This window comes from Tyto alba, unplaced genomic scaffold (genome assembly GCF_018691265.1).
Source record: "Tyto alba isolate M040663 unplaced genomic scaffold, T.alba_DEE_v4.0 Super-Scaffold_46, whole genome shotgun sequence".
In the NCBI taxonomy this organism is placed as follows: domain Eukaryota; kingdom Metazoa; phylum Chordata; class Aves; order Strigiformes; family Tytonidae; genus Tyto; species Tyto alba.
In genome coordinates this window covers 1824418-1848059 of record NW_024881322.1, presented here as the reverse complement: position 1 = coordinate 1848059, position 23642 = coordinate 1824418, and the positions used below count along the sequence as shown (strand labels likewise).

General features: G+C 42.6%; 1 protein-coding gene across 1 annotated transcript in view; it reads right to left on the bottom strand.

The window, feature by feature from the left end:
- Nucleotides 1-4598: 4598 nt before the first annotated feature.
- Nucleotides 4599-23642, bottom strand: part of CMC1 (C-X9-C motif containing 1) — a 41789-nt gene continuing 22745 nt past the window's right edge. The window contains exons 3-4 of the mRNA XM_042806288.1: nucleotides 6267-6357; nucleotides 4599-4859 (exon numbers count right to left, since the gene is read on the bottom strand). Coding sequence (XP_042662222.1) covers nucleotides 4745-4859; nucleotides 6267-6357 — 206 coding nt within the window. The 3' untranslated portion in view covers nucleotides 4599-4744. The remainder of the gene's footprint in view (nucleotides 4860-6266; nucleotides 6358-23642) is intronic.

Sequence of the window (23642 nt, the reverse complement as noted above, 5' to 3'; positions counted from 1 at the left end):
AAACCCCGGATCCAGAGTCACTCCGGAGCTCGCTGGCTTGGGAAGCATCTGCTGGTCCGGAGCGCGCAATCAAATTCTGACTGGAGATGGAAAAAGTCATTTAAATCCCTGCCGCTGGTGGCTGACGGGGCGGTTTTTCATTTTCAGGAGTGAAGTGTTTTCAGCGCGGTGCCAGCAAATTACGTGCAGAAACAGCTGTGGGAAAGGGGCTGGGGTGGTTCGTGTGGACGTGGGCGTTTGTTACAGGAAACCATGAAGGAAAGGACCAAAGTCCTCAAATAAGTATAATAAATGACACCCCAAAAAAAGTAACTTGGATGCAAACTTTGAACGTTTTAAAACTTGACCTGATTCACCAATTTGTCAAAGAACTAGTTCCATTTAACAGAAATGGGAGCCAGCTTTGGGGGCAGGAGGAGGTAGTTTGCGCGTCTAAGCGAGCGCGAGGCCAGCTGATGAATGTGCACTTGGAGAGTTGGACGAACTTTCTAATAACTCAGATGTAACCTTCTACTGTTTGTTTCATTTTAAATACTTGTAAAATCTCATCATTTTAAGTCTTCCTTGCCACTTCTGTGGGTTTACAACTGAGTAGTTTTCCTCTTACATGAAGTAGCCCTATTGAAGAAAGCAAACTCCCAAATTAATTGTGACGCACTGTCAAATTTTTACAGCTGGAAAGAGATGAGAGCGGTACCAGGCACAGGGCAGAGTTACAGCAAGACAAGGCCCCTTCCAAGTCATTAACCCAGGCCCACGGGAGTAGAGTATGAACTATGACCCTGGATTTTATTGCAAAACCAAACGGGAGGGTACTTTGAGACTCCGGCAGGGACACGTGTATTCTCAGCGATGCGCTGGCCTGACAAGGGAAGAGGGAGAAGCTCCAGGAGCTGCGGAGGGGTGAGGTGTTTCCCTCTTGCTTTGTGCAGTTTGGCTACAAAAAGGCAGGTGGGGGTTGGGGGGGGTTGCTTTTGGTGGTTTTTTTAGGGGGTCAGGCTTTTGGCCCTTTCTCTAGGGGCAGCGGGTGTGCTATTTGCAATTGCACGAATATAGGACAGTGGACTAAAGTATTTGGGTTTATAGTATCAGCGCTGAAGGTAAACTAATTTTAATGGAGTTGCGGTTGAACCATTTGAAAAAAAAAAAAAAAAATCAAATCTGTTCCCTGTAGTAAATGTGAACTGAGATCAGTGTCCAGCAGAATTAATTTCATTATCTTTTAAGATGGCAGAGACAAAAGTGGTTCAAACACCCAGGCACAGTAATTAAGCAGTAAGATGGCGGTGGGGGTTAACTTTGGATGTTTGATCTAGGGGAGAGAGAAATAACCAGGGGCTTACTGTTACTGCTTTTTAACTAGATGGACCACTTGCATTTTAACTGGGTTTGACCACTGTTGGACCAGCAGAGTAAAGCGAGCACAGGAATTACTTGCAGGAGTCGCTTGAGGAGGAGCGTGGCTGTAGGAAATAGGAGGCAGGACGGGTTTCTGGCTTACAGGTTAATGGCTGGGCGGTGGCTCAGACAGCAGTTCCACACCTCTGGAAACCCTGTGCAAACTGCTACTTATCTTTCCTCTGAGTTTTCATTTTACTCTATGAAGGCAAACTTTTTAAATAAATCTATGATGCCCTTTTCCTCCTTCCTTTCAGATCTTGCCTTTGTAGGGGGCTCGTCTCAGGAGTTTGAAGAGAGCTTTGATACACTGGAAGTGTCGTCTCAGGTGAAAATGTGGGTGTCTTGGGTGCTTGCCAAGTTCTCCCAACTGCTGTGAAGAGGCAAAGATAGGCCCCCCGTGCTGCGGCAACTGATGGGTGCCCGGCTGCACGGCCCGAGGGTGGGAGGTGACACATCAGCCTTCTGGTTTTAAGACCTTAATCCATCCGTGGCAATCACTAGTGCCACGTGGTGGTGGATGGTTTTAAACTGGCTGAGCACACCGTAACCATTTCACATGAACAGGAGCACCTGAAAACACAGGAGCCACACCTAGATAAATCTGACCCGTTGTCTGCTCCTACGCAGAATAGTGATGCGTAAGAACCCTGCAGAATTGATTTCAAAATGAAAAGAGCACATGAAGAAACGTCTAGGGGACCACTAATCAGGGTTGCAATCCCTGGTGCCGAGCGAGAGGCGCCAAGGCTGGCTCCCTTCCTCCTCACCTGGGGCTGGCTACTCCGGGGAAGCACCGGCAGCTCACTCCCTGTGTTCCTCTGGGAGGTGGAGGGGCTGAGCTGGGAAGATCGCCAGGCTTCCCGGGCTAGACCCTCCTGTCATTCATGAGTATCTGCTGACAAAACAGATGTGCTTTTTAAATGATGTTCAGCGCGTAGCAAAAAAAGCTTCCAGTTCCCTGCTGAAGCAGAGCTGAAGGCTTTTGTCAGTACTATCCCTGTTTTCCTACATCTCTCAGATTCTATGGCTGCTTCCAGTTAGGCAGGAGAGGCTGCAGCTGAGACAAAAAAAACAAAACTGAAAGCAATTTACTAGTACCTGTCACTTCATAGTACCTATTCTTTCCTTTAAACTTTACGTAAACTATGTAAATGCAATTCAAATACAAGATACTGCACACGACACCAAGAAAGTGAAAGGTGCGAAATCAAGAACTCAAAACTAGGAAACATTCCATGAAGCCCGGGAGGAAGTGGATGCCAGAGGCAAGGGCAGAGCCCCGCTCTAAGTGCACACCGAGGTAAACAAGAGCTGTTTACGGGGGGAGTAACCCAGTTCTTCCTCGCAGAGGCAGCAGCGGAGGTCAAGGGAAATGAATGGCTGCCAGCGGAATTCAGTATGTGCGGTTCCAGGCTTGACAGTCCAGCTTGGTTACCGGTTCACATTATGGAAGGGGGGGGGGGGGGGGAGTAGCACCTGCAGGTTAAAGGGGCTTTTGTTCCACTCCCGGCATTAATTGCTGCCCAGCAGCACTGCCCAGTGGGCAGGGGATCCTGCGAAGCACCTGCCTCGGCCGGAGCGCCCGCTCCAGCCCAAACCCTCCCTGCAAGTGCTCCCGGCAGCACCTGCACCCAGAGGCTGCGACGCAGCTGGAAGTGTTCACAGTGGGTTAAGAGAACAGTCGCTGTCCTTACGAAAAAAAAAAAAAAAATCACCTTCTACCTTAAAAAAAAAAGAAAATTCACCTTCTACCTTAAATTTCCTCCTTTTTAAATACATACACGGAAACAACTCATTTTCCAATAACTGATTTGGAATATTTTTGTTTTCCAAAATGCTTGAACAGAGGAGCCAAGAGCAAGTACGTGTGTAGGAAACTTAATTCCCCAGAAGCTATTTTAAGGTGGTTAGTTTGAGCTAAATGCCACTTAAGTTTGCCTGACAAGGCAGACGGCTACACATCACCTCAGTTTTTCATTCACAAGCACGCCCTAGTCCTCCAGCCAATTTGCTAATAACAGAAGCAACATTATTATTGATTATTCCAGCAAAAGGTATGGAATAAAGGGCAAAGACCAACCTGCAACATTAACTCAAGTACTTCACATAGATGTGTCTCGAAGCCTGCTTTGAATTTACTACTTGAATGGCTTTAGAGCAGCAGCAGTGGTTTTGTGGTGAAACAGTTCTAAAATAAACGTGTCACATTTTGCATCTGCTGAGGGAAAAGTAACAAATCCTACTACTTAAGACAAATTTCTTTTTTAAAAAAATCAGGGCATTGAAGTTACCATGTGAGTAGGTTTTCCAAGTGCAGCTTTGCCTTACTTGTAAAGAATTTTTTTATTTTGAAGCACTTTGAAAGATACTTCAAAATAGTAATAGGAAATTTCACAGACTCTTATCTAATGAAGCCATTTATGCGTTTGAGAGTTCTACAATTGAGCAGCTTTGAGTATCAGGATACACAAGACCCCTGCTATGCGCCTTTTAAATAGGGACTTGCTTAGTTCCTGCAAGAAGCGACCTGCACCTTCCATACCTAGTTTAGTTGTTTACTCACCTCTACTCAGAATAATTTTGCTCACTCGCTCACTCCCGAAGTGTGAAAGCTTATCTACACTCATCTGCATTCTGAACGAGGGAAGCAGGGGAGGGTGCAGCTCCCAAGGATTTTGCTTCCAGCGTGGCTTCTCCCACTCTTGGGGAAAGTCTCCGTCGGGTGACTTTTTCTGCCAGAGTCAAAACGGTCGGGCCGGGCCACCGGCGGGCACGGGGCTTCCACCTCTTCTGAGAGTGGGGTCTTAAAACGGAGTCAGGGTCGGCAGAAGTACTAGCGGGCTCTCGTATGACTCAACATTTTCGTCAAAAAGGTAAATCCAATTGATCCAAGCTAAGCTCTCCTGCATTTGCCCTTTCTCTTCAAGAGCATCTCCATCCACCCTCAGCTTCCGATGACAGACAAATTTTAGTGTATACCCAGTCTGGGACCGGTGAATGCAACTGAAATTAATCACTCTTAAGCTTTCATGTAACCTGCCGCGCCTACCCAGACACAAGCTTTAAATTCCAAAAGGCCGTTGGTAAATTGGTAACAAAATCTCAAGTCCAGGCAGAGGAACAGACCTTTGCAACTTCTCTTGCAAACTGTGACAGCATGCTTTCTATCTTGAATTACAGAAAATTTGAAAATTTACTTTCAAGTGCAGAGACTATTTTATTTTAGATTCATTTTGTGCATCTCGGTTAAATTCCACAGAGGGATACAGATGATTTCAGTCTGTTTAAATCAAGTCAAAGCAAAGTTGGATATAAAATTTGAAAAGTTCTTTTTAAGTTTTAACTACACATTTGAAGTAGGCTTCTGTCTTTTTTTCTTAATTCCAGTTGCTCTGTATTCTTCTCTTTGCTTCAAATATTCTGCTTTGCACTCTTCGTAGAATAATGGATCAGAATAGCTACGAGACAGACAAATACATAATACTGTTTTTCATCTTGGAATATGGAACAGATATTGCATGAGCAACACTCATAACTGATCTTCCTTTCACACCCAGAGAAACTTTGCCTGCCTTTGAGAATAAAAGACTTTTTTTTTTATAAAGCCTGTAAGCGTTACAGTGATGTTGTCAACTCTAAATACTGAGCTGGTCTGCATCCTCTCATCATACTACTCTCTCTTGAGCCATCGTCCTTTTCAAGCCTCTACAGTGAAGCCATGAAGAGGAAAGGTAGAAAAAGGGAAAGACATCTGGTATTTCAGTTCAGCTAAATAATTTGGTTTTATTTGCAGTTAGCTTCCCCAGCACAGGAATCTGCTGGAGTACACTCGTGTTTTTTATGCACCCAACCCACCACCAGGAACAGGTTCAAGTGTGTCTCGAACAGTAAACATGTGGGTCTTTCATCACGAAATTCAATTCATTTCTCTCATCATTTGGATTTTAAGTACACTTAGTCAAGCACTACACATTTTTTCAGTTGTGTTGTTTTGTTTTAATTTGGGTGTTTTGGCTTTTTTTTTTTTTTTTTTTTTTGAAAAAGGCAAAGGCACAGACAAAGACAACTGAGCACCCCCAGCGAGTTCTCACTGCAGTTCGGCCTGAACTCTTGCCTGGCTGCACACGCGTTCTCATCGATTCCCAGATACCTGAGAATAACCCTCACTACATCAAAGGCACTTCACCTTAATCTCGGCTTTAACAGGGCAGGACACACATTCCACCAAAAACCAAACCAACCCTGCTCATCCCCCAGTCAAACTCAAAAAAAATCTTCAACCCCCACCCTGGGAAATGCCCAGAATAACACTTGAGCCTGCTGGCACTGGGGCTAAATCGGGCTTTCTACGAGATGTTTCAATCCACCGTGGCGTCACGCTGGCCTCTCTAATACCGAACAATTTCCCATTGCTGCTGCTGCTGTTCCCAACAGCAGGACGACTTCAGGACCAAGACTACATCTTGAAAAACAGTTCGAGAAGCAAAATCCAGCCGAACCTCTCATGTCTCACTAACAGGGTAGGAAGGTGCTTCTACGGCTCACCCCCATCCCCACATGTGTAATTCAGCATAGTGAATCCAGGGCTGCGTGTCATCGGGGCTGAAACTCTACATCTGTCACCATTTAAATCGAGGATAGACCCTTTATAGCCATAGGGCAGCTTCATTAAGGAGATAAAATCCTGTCAGGTAGAGCCCTGACCAGTATGTTTTTTTAATAAAGCAAAGATACGATTTTCAGCAAATACATCAAAATCACTAACCCGGCGTAACGCTTTTGAGAACACTTAAAAATTTCTACTCATTGCTAGATTAGTATAGGCCATCCATCAAAAAAACAACAAAAACTCATGAGGGACTTACTAGCCGACCAGACAGTCTTTCAGTGCTGAGTTCTCTTGCCGGCACTTCACCACCATAAGTAAACCAGCTTCTTGACAGCATTTAGTGAATGCTGGGGGGAAAAGAAAACAAAACCCAACACAAACTAAATTAGTGTTAGACAAACGACAATTGGTTATATATGCTATTCCATATAAAAAAACCTCACAGACAACATCTGATACATTATTATTATTATAACAATAGTTGGCGTGGAGGCTCATAGTGTTTGTAAGGTGTTTGTCACTTGTTTAGCAACAAGATTTTAATTGGGATTCTCCCCTCATATCATGCACCACATTCACACACATACTGCCATTGCTAATACCAACACATTTCTGAAGTTATTCTTGCAGCAAATCCATGATTCTCATGCCTGCTTTTCATGCAGACTACTCAGGGCTATTGCAGCAAAACAAAAGGAAGCGTGAAAAATGAGGTAAGCCAGGGTTGTTAACGTTTCCTCTGCAATGAAAGCTTTTGAAATTACTGAAGCATGTTTGCATCTCCAAATTAAGAGGGCAGTAATGGTGACAGCAGCTACTGTCTCAAAGAAATGCCCCCGGCCATCACCTCCTGTGAGGGTTCCCTTGGGACAGAAGAATCCATGAGGTCGTGGTTCTTTCCTGGCGTTTCCAAAAATCCCTCCTGGGAGGGCCAGGAAAAGCCAGGGGTTTATCAGCTGGGAGTGCCGGGCTGCACTCCGTGGCACCACAGTGCTCCAGGGAGGACTCCTGTCCTCTCTGTATCTTCTCTGCGCTGTGTAGTGGCCTGTAGCTGCTCTGCAGCTGGGGGTTTCCTCAAAGTCCAGAGGGCTAGAGTAACGAGCACTGCCCGCAAGAATACTGCTGATCATCTACATTTATGGGATGGTGATCTCTGGCATTTAAGAACAAGAGAATATGAAAGGGGAAGAGACAACTATCTGTCTCTTCCCAGTCTGCTCAGTGAAGTGAAAGTACCCGGTCAGTCTTCAGGATCTCGAGACTTAAGTCAGTAAGAAGCTGAAAGAGAACAGCAAAGCCACGGTTAAGGGTGGGGGCTTCACCTGGGAGTAACTACAGTTATACCACCAGCACCCTGTACTGGCGGGGCACTAAATAATAACTCTAGAGAAGAATGAGCTGTTACTCCTATCAGGAGATTCCAAACTGTTTTGTTATGAGGGGTCCGAGTTAGCAATCGTCTGCATTTAGCAGGTGGGAGAGGGGGAAAGCCAACTGTCCAGGATCAACCAGTAGCCAGGTCATGAACAAAGTCCCATCGACCATGTCCCCTTCCGGAGTTCCATCCATTCCTCCTCTTCTGAGCTTCTCCTGGTAGTGATTTAATATCCAGCAAATTTAGGGCATACAGAAATTATTCTGGTTTTGCACATCATTAGCAAAACTTACAGCTAATCCAGTAATATCAAGACTTACCGGTGCCACACCATACAAAGGGGAATTCACATGGTCTGTACTCAGTGTATGTACACTGACTGTGTTTACAGACGTTATGTCTACTGAGTATCACAGGTATACACATATGCTCAATGCATTGCTCTTTTTCTGTTTTGTCCAAACACTTGTACTTCATGTACTCACACTAGGTTCTTCCCACTCTTTGAACACAGTGACCAGATAGGTAATATCTACAAGAAAGAGCAATTTTTGTATCACTTCAATTCTTTAAACTTCCTGGATAGAGGTACCTTCTGAAGTCAGGCCGAGCATCAAAAAGCCACATCAAGCACCTGCAGGTTATTGACCATGTGAAAGTAAGGCACGACTGTTAAACGCACCGACTGTAGCATAGGCCTGGGTCTGTCCTGGTATGTTTTCAGGACATTTAGCTGGAGCTTCAGAGCTGCCTACTAAGTAACTGTTGATCCTGGACAATGATGTAATTGCCATTACATCAAAACTGCAAAAACCAAGAAAACAGAGATTTGTGCCCATCAAAGCAGCAATCCTGTCGTTTTTTTCATAGCGGATGCCCCCTGATATGGGCGTTAAGCAACTGTGGGCTTCAGTGGAACAGAATCCACCTTCTAGAGTCCTGGATGCTACCGGCAAGAATTTAAAGAGAAGGTGATCCAACAGCTGCAAGCAACCCCTGGGCGAGGCTAATGTGCTTGCCCGCTGGCTATACGAATTAGGGTTTTGATAAAATAATTCACAAAACCAGGCCGTGCTTGCTGGAAGTGTTGGTGAGAGTCTCCAGCGCCCTGCCAAACCTACATATACCTTTGCAAAACCGCAAAGAACTGACGTGTCACCTACTTGGAATATATTACTGATGAACAATTAAAATGTGCTTCAACCCAGCCCCTAACGTTACACGCTGGTAACATCACCGTGCGGCGCCTGAAAATGCGCAAAAAATGGGTTTAAATTAACCAGTTAATTACCCGTTTGGAAGACACTGTAACCTGTGCTCAAAGGTATCTATTAACAACCATACTCGGTTTCTAAGATCTCGTTTGGTATGTGTCTTAGTTGTAGACCTAAAATCATCCACGTGCACATGCACAACTTTGAGGATGGTTCTGGATAGCTAAAGTTTACGAAGCAGTGTAAACTCAGAACAATAGGAGAAATTTGTTACTAGGTTATCAAAATGTCTCTCTGGTTTCTAAATGTGATTCTGATGTTTCTTCAGTTCTTGCCTGGACTGTTTACATTGAATGTCCCTACATCAACATCTCAGAAAAATCATACCTATTATCACAGTTCTAAAAATGTCCTTTGTTTTTTTCTGAGAAAAGCACCAGAAGCCTTTGAAAGCTTATGGTTTGTCTAGTCACCAGTTTGATTTCTACTCTCTACAGGCACTTCCTTAAGTGCTGTGCTGGTTTTTTTTTGTAGTACTCATTCCTTCTGGAAGCTGTGAAAGTAAAAAAACCACTGAAGACAACAGGAGGTCCCTCTCACTTGTTAGCTCACCAGTCTTGATTGGTTGAAGGCGTGATGTCCCAGTGAACAAAACCTGAACTGCAATTGCAAGCACTCCCTGGCTTCGGGAGGCTCCGCCTGTGGTACGTGGCCAGGCACTGCTGAAAAGTGATAAAACTGCTTCCAGCTATCTCGCTGTAACGTTGCTGATGCTTAACAACAGAGGGGGGGAAAAAAAGGAGGTTAAAGCATACTGGGCATCCTCATACGAGCACACAAAACTCGACTGTCCCTTTTCTCCTCTTACTTCCAGCACTTTAAAATCCCTTTGGCAGTCACGTAAGGAGTGTGGTGCAAGACAGGTTTAGTTATAAATGCTTACCAGAAACCTTACGGAAGTCTGGAGAACGTTGTTTTATTTTTAATTATGCTCTGTCTTGCTCACAACTCTTTCATGAAGCAAAACATCGCAGTGTTGAGCAACACAAAGAGTGGTAAAACTGCTGATTTGGAGAATAATCTCACAAATAACGCACAATAGTTCCAGATATAATCTCAAATCAAGAATTAATCTCTATCGCCGTAATCTTGACAATCACCACTCATTCCTTGCTCAAGCAGTATCTGCACTGTAGACCAAAGCTTCAGGGTGCGTAGCAAGATACCACAAAAGGAGCAGATACACAGGATCTGATTACAGACCCATTGTAGTTTAACACTTTAGCAGCTACGAGTGGTAATCAGAACGCCGGGGAACCCAGTCTCACACTCCAACGAACCTCCTTCCTGATATACTGCATGTGATACAAAGAACAATTGCTCTTTCAGAGCAGAATTGATCTGTTAGAAATCTTGGGCATCGTCCAATCTTTACGGCTTTAGCAAACAGCTTTCCATGACTTTACAAGCTCGTGGGCTGCTATAATGTTTTCTCTCTTCTTGCAAGCAGCAAGCTACCAAAACAGAACCTCAGGTAGCAGCGAGACGACATGTAAATTTGGGCCAGCCTGTAAATTCATTGCAGACTAACACAACAGAAAGAGATGTTTCAAACACTAAAAGTTATCCCCAAGATCTACAAATACAAGCTAAATAAAACGAGGGATGGAGCTTAACACAACAGCAGTGGAAATGCCTTGTTAGAAAGGGGGGGAAAAAAAGCTTGCCCTCTGCAAAACGAGCCCTGCTGAGGCTCTGCCCGGACAGCTACACGTGTCCGTCACTGAATGCTCTGTGCACAGCTAAGGACGGACCCAGAACTGCGTCAACGAGCTGCGGGCGCCTACCGGTTACCATGGAAACTGGACGTGGCCCCCCTCTGCCCCCCGCAGCAGCTACGGTCCCCGAGGCCGCGCCTGCCATAGGGTACCCCCCGTAGGGTACCCCCTGTAGGGTACCCACCATAAGATACCTGCCATAGGGTACCCCCCGTAGGGTACCCACCATAAGATACCTGCCATAGGGTACCCCCCGTAGGGTACCCACCATAAGATACCTGCCATAGGGTACTCCCCATAGGGTACCCCCCCTAGGGTACCCCCTGTAGGGCACCTGCCATAAGATACCTGCCATAGGGTACCCGCTGTAGGGTACCCACCATAAGATACCTGCCATAGGGTACCCCCCGTAGGGCACCTGCCATAAGATACCTGCCATAGGGTACCCCCCGTAGGGCACCTGCCATAAGATACCTGCCATAGGGTACCCCCCGTAGGGTACCCACCATAAGATACCTGCCATAGGGTACTCCCCATAGGGTACCCCCCGTAGGGTACCCCCCATAACATACCTGCCATAGGGTACCCCCCGTAGGGCACCTGCCATAAGATACCTGCCATAGGGTACCCCCCATAGAGTACCCCCCCGTAGGGTACCCACCATAAGATACCTGCCATAGGGTAACTCCCCATAGGGTACCCCCCGTAGGGTACCCCCCATAAGATACCTGCCATAGGGTACCCCCCATAGGGTACCCCCCGTAGGGTACCCCCCATAAGACACCTGCCATAGGGTATTCCCCGTAGGGTACCCCCCGTAGGGCACCTGCCATAAGATACCTGCCATAGGGTACCCCCCGTAGGGCACCTGCCATAAGATACCTGCCACAGGGTACCCCCCGTAGGGTACCCCCCCGGGCCCTTCTCCGCACCACGGGCTGCGGCTGGGGACGCACACGGAGCAAAGAACTCTTCTCGAGGCTACACCTCAGAAATAGTTCACTGAACAGTTCATCACCGCTCCGAGGCAGATTTTGTCGCCTTCCTCTCTCTCCCAAAGCAAGCTTTGCGCTTCTGTTGCAAGGCAAATTTAAAATGAAGCTTGGGCGCAGTTCTGGGAATTTTAAGTCTCGTTACTTTTTGGCCATTACAACCATGTCGAGAGACTTTAACTGCTAAAGCCAGCCGGCAGTTCACTACCTTCTCTACACCAGCCACGCCCGGAGAGCCAAACGGGATTTTGCCAAGACAAAGGTCTGCTTTCAGCTGAGCAAAAGCCGAACAACCACATTTTAATACAGAGCAATTGAGTTTGGCCTGTGCTCACCTGCTAACGGCGGCATGCTAGCAGGTACAGGTGATCTGCCTGTCATGGGAAGAACACTTAGCTCCTATGATTTTCAGGGACAGACATGATTTTCTTCCACACTATTCAACCAGACAAGGTTAAATTTAACATTCTTAATCTCAGTGTCTGCAGACCTACAAACAGCAAACAACAAAAGCAAAGCACCATATTTAAGACGCAAGTGTTCTTTATGGAGCCTACAAGACCTCTCCGCCCTCAAACAGAGGGGGGCTGGTCTCTTCCCTGAGCTGCTTTCAGAATGAAATGGCAGAATTGGTGTGCTGGACTGCAAAAGTTTCAGCTACATACGTGTAAAGGAAAGACTTTATGAAAAAACCTGTAACACCTTGCCCCAAGCATTACAAATAAATGAATTTTTCCTTTTTTTTGCGATTTAATAAAGGAGAACAACCAGCAAGCAGATTGCATTTGTAGGGGATTTTTAAAAGTAATTTTTTTTTACTTTAAACATTTAAAAATATTAGCTACATGATTATTTCTTTCCACAAGCATGAAAGTCTTTCCGTGTGCAAAGCCAAAGAAGAACAAAAAGCGTTTCAGACTTCTTTCCAGACAACCGGCTACATGGAAACTGTGTTGATCTAACAATGCCAAGGGACCATCATTATTATTTTCAGTGTACAAACTGTATGTAGCGTGAAGGCTGTTCCTGAAAGTTTGGGGGTTTTGTAGATTCAGATTATAACAATACTTGGCGCTTTCGTATTGACTCATATTGCAAAGTGTTGTGCAATTCATATAATATTAGAACTGTGGTTTTATCAGTCATAATTATGTATCAATTTTGCAGATGTTCTTGTATACAAAATAAATGAAATATTCCCCATTATCAAGATAAATTGATCCTCTCGGGTCTGACTAGTTTATTTAAAGATTTTACAATTTTACTACTTAAGAGAAAGTCCTACAGAGGTGTTATCTCACCATTTATATTTTCTCAACACTTATGATACTGCTATCACACTCTTAAAATAAAAAAAAAAAAAAAAAAAAAAAACACAAAAAAAAAACAAACAAAAAACAACAAAAAAAACCCCAACCTTGTATCATGATCCAGACCAGACTTATGTTCTATTCTTGGGGTAGGTTTTTTCCTTTACACAGAAAAGGAAATGGCTTTGTCCAACATTTGGGTCATTCCTTGAGCTCTACCACTGGGTGGAGGAAAGATGCCCAAGTAACCATGGGGATTTGGGGGGCGACGGCAGAAGGAAGGGGAAACAGTTGCCTTTAAAACGTAAACAAGGACAAGATTTTAAAATCTGTGTTTGTAAAATGTGTACAAAGCCATTAAAATTACACCAAACATTATCGGCAACATTTTATAGTGAAGTTGTTATACATTTAATTTCATATTAAATTGTGATTTATTAGCTTGTTACTCTGAAGATTACTCAGTATGCACAGAACAGATTACTGGTGCATTTAATGAGCCAGAGGAAGTAGTAGGATGAACATGAAAAGATTGTTTTACATTGTAGTGTATGAGCTATTTGGTATTTCCAACACAGTACAAAAGGAAGCTTCTCTGTAGATTGATCACGGTTCAGTTAACATCACTGAATATCTAATACCTCCAACTCAATTAATTCTCACCTGATTAAGATCAGTCTGATATTCAAACTAAATCATCTCTCCAGTCAAGTAGAAATCAATATTTCTGATTTTACTTTTAAATTACATAACAAATAAAATACATGCATCGTCAGTATGCCAGCAATAGCTTTCCTATTCTAGTCTACTATGGCATGCATAACACAGCTGATTAAAGAATTATTCTAATTTGAGCAACAATATATATAAGACAGATTAATTTGAATAGAGGGAGATAGCATGAAATAATTAAATGCATCTTCTATAGGGCAAAGAGAAAATTGACATAAAATAACCTTGATTCTTTCAAGTGAACCTCTGTTATCAGATCAAATACTTTGTCTCCACAAATACTCATTTGCTATAACATAAAAATAATAATATACTTTCCATTTTCCTGCCCGTCACCATCCCCCCCAAAAAAACTGCTCCATTTCACCTTTGCAGCCCCAACATACAGCTGGGGGTATCCATCCTGGGGGGCACGAGCAATACACAGTAGCACACAACACAGGACCGGGCTGAGAGACGATTCCAGGAATTCAGTAATTTTAGGGAAGGGATATTCACCCTCTTAAAGATCTCTCCTCCCGCCCAATCTTTTCCAGGGCACTCACAGCACAGAAAACCAGCTTTGTCCTAAAGTATACAATACAAACACAGGATGCTCCAGTAGAGCACAGCATCTCTTGCACACCAGGATGAAATGCTGAAAAGTCACTTGTCTCGCGATCGAGAGGTGAACATACAGCAGGAGAGGACTGTCAGCAAGGCAAATCGCCCAACTGTGAGCTGCAGAGCAAGCATATTTCCCCAAAAAACTAGAAACTGTTTCTCTAAACACATTGCCTTGGGGTAAGGAATACATGTTACCAACATCCCAGCAACAAATCTGAAGGCTTTGCTTTAGGGGACATTTAGAGTTGAGAAAATAACATACTGAATCGGAGAAAGGGCCCATTTGTCCTGTACGCCCTCTTTCTCAGAAGCCAGTAATAGCTGCTTGAGAAAAAGGTGCCAGGAAGTCTAGGTTATGGAAAAACATTTTCTCGAGTGGAGTTTCTTTTTAACTCTTATTAACTGTAAGCTTGACTTATACCTTGAACCAGAAAGTTCTCACAGGCCTTTCAAAACCCTTACGATGACTTGCACAGCGGGTCTAAACTGACCAGCCTCCAAGAGAAGAAGAAAGAGGAAAAAACCACCCCAATACTGAAAAGGCATGCATACTCTAGCCTGAATTCCTTCAACATCTCTCTGCCCCAGCTGGCTTAAGTTCTGCTGAAGTCCCAACTATTGCAATTGTGGTTATTTGTGTCATACCATGGATGCCTTTTTCATTAGCAAGTTTTCAAAATCCTGCTGCAAAAATTAATTGGCCTCAAAGTATCCCTCGGCTGGACGTAGAATAGGCCACAGCAGCAGGGAGGAAAGGCAGGCTGCACAGAGCAAAAATGTCTGGGGTTGGTCGGGTTGGTTTTTTGCAGAACAACCCAGTTACTTGCTGTGTAAATACCATCTACCTTCACTTAGAAGCAACAGTCTTCAGAGTTTTCATCTCTTAAATGCATAGATACTGAAAGTTTCTGGGTTCAGTCACACCTGGCAAGAGCATTTCTTTTCTGAAATTAAGGCTTGGAAGGGGCTTTTCAAAATAATATAGTAAATCAATGGCTTTTTTAAACTTTCTGTTTCAAAAGTTATAAAAAAATTTATTGTTTTTTCCATTTGTGTTGTTTGTTGGGTTTTTTTAGAAACCACAATACCACACCAATTCTGAAAACACATGTAAGACATGTAGGGATTCTCCAACATCACTTAATTCAAAACAGAAGTCATTGCTCAGCTGTTGATCTACTTTTTATTACAGAAACATTAACAGGATTTCTCTTGTTTTCAAACCCAACGATCATTAAAGACCGAATTTCTGGGAAAAAAAGAGGATTTTAAGAGACTTATATCAAGGAATGACAGATAAATCCAAGAAAGCCATGAATGATGAAGACACAATCCCCTTCCCCGACGATGCAGAGGCTCACACTGGGGGAACTCTCTCACCGGACTCACCATACATACTCTGCAGGCTAAAATTTGCTCCCATTCAGACTCAGAATTGTGGATGTTTGTCAGAGGTATATGCAGAAACCCCAAGCAACAGCAGGGAAGAACATCTGTCTGTCCCAGTTAACCCACACTTGTCCACAGCAGATTGCTGGACCTTTTCTTCTAAATTTCAAAATAAGCACTGAGAGACAGTGAATGAAGCTGAAAAGCAGTAAGTTTAAGAAAGCAAAATTCTTTTGTTTGAAAAAAAAAAAAAATTACCAAGGAACACAACCAAACACAGTAATTCAAGTCAACCCCATCAGTACAACTAACAAAAAATAGACAAATACTTAAAACTGTTAACAAAAATAAGCCAGATGTAAGAAATTAGAGTTAAAAAACAGTTCTGAAGAAAACGTACACATGCAATCTCACAGTACTTTCAGCAGCTCTTTGCTCTGCTGCTTGGGCATGGACAGGTCAGCTCTCCTCATTCTACATTTCTGTATGAGTCCTGCACACAAGAGCTGCCCAAAATTACTTTTGAGGGACGAGGGGTGGAAATAGTAAAGTTAGTTTTCAGTTTGACAAGTATTCTGAATGCACACATGAAACTTGAAGTGTTTTCCTAAGTAATCACAAAGCCAGAAAAGAGGATTTTTAAAAAACATACACCTTAAAATGTTAGACAGTACTTTCCTGACTATCGCTGAATGCTGATGAAATGCTGTGGTAGACAATTTTTTAGCAATATGTGTTTAGTCGCTAGAATTTCGACAGGACTTGGACTTCAACAGCAAACGGAGCTTTGGCACCAATGATGCAGAGAAATACCTACTTGTTAACTTTAGTGTAGTGGGCACAAGCTTGACCTGATCTGATCCCCCACATCCTGGATTTCCAGATTTGTCAGCCTTTTTTGTACGTGTGTGTATACACACGTATCTATACATGTGTGTGTATAGATACGTGTGTGTGTACACACACCTGTGCGTGTGTATTAAGCCCCAAACACACAGATATATAGTACACTGTCACATTTATGAAGTAAGTTCCAGCAACCCAGCTCTTTAAGAGTTGAGCAAGACCCCCAGAGCACAGCAGTACCAAGGAGAGGGTTATGTCCTCAGAAGACAGGGGAGAAACAGCAAGGGCATAACTATCATGTGTAAGGCTTCGCAGTGACTGTTTTATGTGTAAGGCTTTACAGTGACTGTACTTTGTCAGGCAAGGCAGATTTAAGTGCTCAGAGATGACAATCTGCTGGGCTACTCTTGTCAAGAAAAGCAGACCTCCTTTTCTTCCCATGGAAATTACAAAAAAAAAAAAAATGCCCTTTTAAGCCAAAGTAAGCACATCATTGTGAAAGAGTTTACTTGGGTAAATCAGGATTTGTCTACTAAAGATACTTGCTTTAGGAACGTTCTCGTCAAGTACGAGCACTGCCTTCTGTGTAAGGTTTCAGGTAAAGCATGCCCCGTGAGCACAGCCACCTAGTTAAACTGCCCTGGTTTTGAAACAGTGCAGTTTAACTAACCGCTTCCTTTAAGACTGACTCGATCTGATTTTCCTCCCACCCTGCAGTAAGTATCCCTGACATCAAGCGTTACCATACCGGGCACTGGAAGAGGCAGAACTGGAACAAACGCGAGTTCCCCCACGGCTACTGTCTGTCACCGCTCGCTTCTACATAAGCAAGTGCATCCGACCCGCCAGGCTGCCCACCCTCCCCACCGCCCTCGGAGCTGCTGGGCTGCTCAGGGCCGGCTGAGAGGTCAGCATAACCGATGGTTAAAAGAAACGACATCCCCCCCCCCTCCCTCTGCCCCGTAGTCACCGACTCCTTAGCTGGGCTCTAAAAATATTTATAAAAGACAAGGGATTCGGCGAGCAGCAGAACAGCAGTAATGTGCTTCTGCCACACGGTGGAGATAGAGCAGGTCATTTATGTAACTCCTGAAGAGGCAATTCCACCATGAGGCCGGCTCTAATTTACAGCATGCTGTTTCGGGGATTAGGTTTTTCCTCCCTCAATTCAATTTACTGTACTTCCAAAAGTCGGATTTAAACTCTATATTATTATTGTTGTTGTTGTTGTTGTTGTTATTTTACAATCATTATTATTATTATTTCTCCCTCCTCTGAAATAAACAAAATATCCTCTAAACAAAAGTGAAACTGATTCCAGAGTTGCAGCTGGGTGGGATTGGGCATACCACCAGGGTCAAAATTTCAGGCCTTTTGGGTACTCCAATAAGGATACATTCTTACCACCAAGGATACAATATTCAAAATTAAAACACTTACGCTCTTTTAAAAGAGGAATTGACTTTCCCTTACAGGTCACAATTCATCCTATACTCCTTTCCAACCATCATTCCAACATCTCCAAAACAGGCTACCATGTACTTCACTCACTTTGCAGAATGTGTTTAGTCTCTTTTTTTCAAAAACGACTAGCCTTTAGCACATGCCAGTGTGGAGGTGTGGGAAAAATTCCTGCTGAATGAGGTACTATTCAGTGTTTATAAGGGTGACAGAACCAGAGCTGTAATTTTTCAGGAAAAAACAAACAAACCAACCCCAACAAAATTGTGCTGTGTCTATATTCTGAACTGTATACTGAAGAGTAATTTGACCCTTTGCAGTGGCGGCCACAGTGTGATAAAACATGTATAATTACTTTTTCAAAAGAATGTATATAATTTACTACATAGGCAGTCAGAATTTCAGACTTCCCTATTCAGTTAATGATTTTGAAGAGATGAGTCTTAATGATGTAACAAGAAAGCACACTACCAAACCTTAGCAAGATCTGGAAATTTGGTGGTAACTGTATAACATTTATCTTCCATCTTCTGTAAATTGTTTCAAATACATTATTTCGATAACCAGATACCTATGAAGGACTGAATACCAGACAGAAAAATAATCCAGCCACCATACTCTTCCTGTATCTTTGAAACTGCTGTCCAAAAGCTTTTTCAAATGACAAAGCACTGCAACTCAAGTTTTTTGTTTGGGTTCTGGAAAACAGAGGGACAACGCTCTAACTTCTGACAGTTGCCCACACTGTGTTCCTCGAGCTGTATGCACACAGGTGTCCAAGTCTGGCAGGAGGTGCTTGTTTAAGCACACCTATTCTGCCTGCTCCAAGTATCTTGTTTCTGGTGCAAAAAGATTTGAGAGTAATACAGTCTCGACACTGTTATGAAAGAAGCAGAGGAATAATAACATAAATGTGGTTTCCAAATTTAGAAAAATAACCACACTCTAAAGAATTTATTTAACAATCCTTCAAACAAACATTAGCAATGCATCTGCTACAAAACCATTGGCAAAGGGGACATTAAAAGTTCAGACAAGGAGAAATATTTATGTGGCTTTAGTTTAGAAGCCGTTTTAGTCACACTTCTTCCCATGGCAGGAGGATACTTCCTACCCAAACAAGAACCACTCGGGTTTTGTCAACTGCTTTTGAAAGGAGGAGACAAAGATCGTTTCTAACAAGTTGAGTCACAGAATCTGTAAAGAGTGCTCAAGCTGCTGTCAGGCAAGACGGGACAGCGGACCCCTGCGCGTCAGCTGAGGACACTAGCAAGTCAAAGTCACGCGCAGTGGGGGGGGGACACAAGCAGAAAGTGACTGAGGGTCCTAATGCTGCCATTACCGTGGCCACCTCAGCAGCACCGTCACATCCCCCTGTAACCTTCTGTCTTCTGTGGCTACCTAGGGCTGAAAGCTCTCTGGGGTGTATCCCCACTTCTATGGAAGGATCTTTCCTGGTTGGGACCTCTCAGTGCTACGACTAGATGACCGTGAGTACCTTCTCCACTGCTACGCTGAAATTACCAGAGCATAATCTGGCTAAAAATCTTTCCTCCCTTTTCTGGGTTCTGAACCAAGCGAGCTTTACTCACTGAATGCAGATGTACACATGCCTCCACCACCACAGATTTGTCAGTATGTAAGTTTTTCCAAAGACTTCTCTCACCTTTATTCTGAAAGGAAAAAAAAAAAAAAAAACACCCAAAAGCTAGCATATGCTGTATTAATGTAAAACCCCTAGAGGGCAACTAAGCTTCAATTTCAACCTGCATAAATATTCAGCTCCTTAACTAGTTTACAGATTATGTAAACTATTTCCCTCAACCTTGGGTTTTTTCCCCTCATTTAAAAGAAATGAATCCTTTTCATTCTCAAATCACATTACTGCTGCCTATTTAGTGTAAGTTAATCACCACTGCCCAACCAGAGACTGAGTTCTCAACCCAGCACAGCCCAAATGTGTGCAAAAGAGAACAATAAAGAAAACACATGCAAGGGCCTCATTTAAACAAAGACAGAAAACAAGCATATGAAAGTCTGAAATCACTTTCTTTGCATTAAAGACCTTTAACAATACATCTTGTTTATTATTCAGCTTAGTATTAATTTATTGCATGGCATCTGTTTTCTTGTACAGCAGGCTGGTTGCAAGTCTCAGACTTAGAAATTTAAGTTTGTACGGCTGAGGTTATTTGCCTGTCTTCCCCTACATACTATGATTTCAGCCTTACATTTCATAAGTATTTGGTGACACACACAAAAAAAGTGATGAAACAGGAAATAAGATGTCAAATTAGTTATGGAAAATCGTTTCGTTTATTCTTCAATCTTCAACTGGAGTTCAGGCCTGCTGCTAGTGGTGAAAGAAAAAAAATGGGAAGTCATTTGAGCTGTAAAAAAACCTTCATTTCATTCCAAGTGTTCTCCCCAAATGTTAAAATCCGTAACTCCAGTGTCCAGCCAAGCCTTGCTTGCAATAAAGTAGCAGGCAACAACAGCTTTTCCCCTACTTTCTACCAAATCTTAGTAGCAGCTGAAAGACACTTACTATCCTGCCAGTCCACATCTGTACAGAACCTGCAGACACACTGATGTTTAACGTTAGAGGAGGCACTAACAAAGCAGTGGGACTCCCAAGCAATGTGGAAGCAACTTGAGATAGGGAGGGAAAAAAAAAAATTGCTCAAAGGAATCCTTAGCAAATGCTCACAAAGCCCCAAGGTTTCTACACGGCTTTCGCAGAAGATCAAAGACCCTAACAAAAATTCATAGCGTAGCCATCCTTGCTTTATGCACACTAATACAATGCCACATATGCATTAGCCATGCTAGCTCTCCTTCATATATGGCCTTATCCTCATTTACATGTGTGAACAGAGACTAAAAATGACTACCATGGAATTCACTTTACCTAATTTTAGCCATCTCAAATTTACATGTCTCACCTAAAGCGGATTCTGGAATTACCTTGCTGTCAGCCTTGTTGCCTTGACACAAAACAGAGAGCGAGCGCAGAGTACTTCCAAAATGCAGTTAGGTCCCACCTAAGAGATTTAAACAAGATGACTGGTTTAGACTAGACATAACTTCCAGATGACAAACTGGGATGAAATGTCTCCCATCCTACCCGAATTAACAAAAAAATCATTCAAGGAACCAATGTCAGTCCCCAAGGCTAGTGCTCTACACAAGGGTCTCCTCTCTGAACACAGCAGAACAGTGTGAAGCACCTGCTGCCCCACTGGAGCTTTGAAAGACTTGCAGAAGGGAGATGAGGAGGGCTAGACACAGTTTCGTATTGAGATTCATCCCTCTGATTGCTTGAAACAGAACAAGCTTTAGGTATCATTCTGACTTTTTGCCACGAGTTCAGCCAAAGCTTAGAGACTTGAACACTGGAGAACTGTTAGTACAAAACCTGCCCAAGTAAAAAGTTACTGTTCATTTAGGGCTTAGACACACAAAACACTCATTACTACTGTATTTCTTTATACGGATGCCCAGAGCACATAGCAGAGCCTAAACTTTACTATCTCAACCTTGTAATCAAACTTAAGACATTGACTACATTACATTAGAATCTAGCAAAATCCACCCACTCCACATAAAGCAATTACAGTTACTGTTAGAACTTACCCTTTATGTGAAATGTATCTAGGTGGACCTGAAATACACTAATGCAAACATTAAATTACCTTTAAGTACTTTTAACACACTCAGAGAGGTGATTTTTTTTCTCCTCCTTATTAGAGCAGCTGAATTAGCTTTCAGGCAAATCAGGCCATTGCACCTCAAACACCAGGGCAATGGAGGTAAGTAATGTCAGATTTGGAACAAACAGCACTGCACTGAAACCACTGCTTGTGCCTCAGAGTGAAAATACTTTTGTGAACTGCAACCCTTGGGTAAGACCATGAGATCAAAATTAGGTTGCACTAACAAAATTGCCTGTGAAATGTCGTATCGGTTTCCTAAGCCCAACTAGTTATTATTTAGAAGAGAACTTCATTCTGTAGTTATGGAAATCCAGCAGTTTTCCACAGAGACAGTAATATATTTTTGCATTTAAAGATCCAACATGAAATCTTACCTTTCATTAACAACAGTAATAACAAGACACTAATTACATTCAGGTATATAAATGCATATTCAAATAAGTAAGTAGTTATCTAGAAGTGAATGGAAGTAGCATATTTAACTTAGGGGAAAAAAAAAAATGAACCACTTGTCATATTGTCCTGAACTGATATTTAAACAGCAAGAGCATAAGACAAAAAGATGAGAACTCTTCATCTGAGTTACTAGTCTGTTGGGAAAATGCAGCTAAAGCAAAAGTTGCCAATTCTATTAAAAATCCCCTTTCAACAGAAGTGCAAAATTAATTTTTGGGGCTGTAATTTACTAAGTATTCTCTGCCCAACAATGAATGTTTCTCAAAAGCTCATGCACAGTCAGTAACTAATACTTACATGAATTTGATGGCAGAGTGAAGAGGACAGATTCCCCAAACAATATTCTGTTTTAAAACTGCCAAAGTTTCATACTCAACAGATGAAGCGTATCAAAATGAACTTACACAATAGCCTTGCTGAAGCAAGAGGATTCTTTTCCACACCATTCTCACTCCCCACAAAAGACTTAAAACTTTCTCAAGCTGTTTTAAATGTATAAAATAAAATAATAATAAAAAAAAAATCCATCACATATACACGTATATGCTTTTTATTTTCCAACTAGTTATATCAGGAATAGTTTTCAAAAGTATAAGATGAGAACACCTCTATTATAAAGAGAAAACTGAAGAACCATTAGTACTATTACTTGACAGTAATGAAGCATCATTAAATGTAAATATAAAATATTTTACATATAGGACATTGCATAGAAGTCATTGAAGACACCACAGAAGCTCTGAGCTCTGTCAGTTCTCTGTTAAAGATGAATTAATTAATTACTAATTAATTAGTAGCTAAATCTTTGGTTATATAACCCCGAGCAGTACGCATTCTTTTATATTCTTCTTTCCCATATTCTGTGGGAAGCAATGGTAAGTTTCCGTTCATCAATTAGATACATGTCAAAGCCTACATTAAAGTAATAATGCAGAACAGTGCCTTAAAATAATGTAAGAATGTAAACATTATGGCCTGGCAAAATTTTATCCTGAGCTTCCTAGCAGTCAGAAGGAATCTGCCCATCTGAATCCCAGACAGTCTGTGTGCTTGCCCTGCTGCACTGGGTATCGCTCAGCATGCCATGGTCCTTCAACCACGTTGACTTTTCCTTTCAAATATTTCCCTCACTGAGGTGCTCTGCAATCTGGAAAGAAAGAGAAGGGACATCTCCTGCGTACGTGAATTTTGTGCAAGCTGCACTGTTGGGCAGGAAATGGGATAGCACACAAGACAGGCACCATCTTCTCCAGGTTACTATTCTATAGCCGTGCCGCGGATGGGTATCACAGACAAATTAATGCTTCTGAAAAACCTGTAACAAACAGGTTTTCCATATTTAGGAGCTCAGTTTCTTCAGCAATGTTTAGACTATACTTCTGTTAGACTTCTTAACTCATGAACAGAAGGCACACTGGAAGTTGAAAGAGTTTCTATACATTAAGAAGGAGCATTAAAAAAAAAAAACACTCAGAAAACAAAGCAAAGAAACAAGAGGAGAAATCGGGACAGATGAGGAATGACAAAGATTATTTACACCAGAAAAAATACAGAGTACTTTTTATCATTGGCCTTATGGATTATTTTGACCAGGCTGTCAGATTCACTGTTGAAAATTACCACCCCAAACAGAAAAAAAAAGTAATGGTCAACAAAGTATAGTATTTGAAGTTGTAGACTGTGGCCACTCTTGTTTACTAGATACCATTCTCTTCAACCTGAAAGCACTAGTTCTGCTCATGAATTTAAACATCACT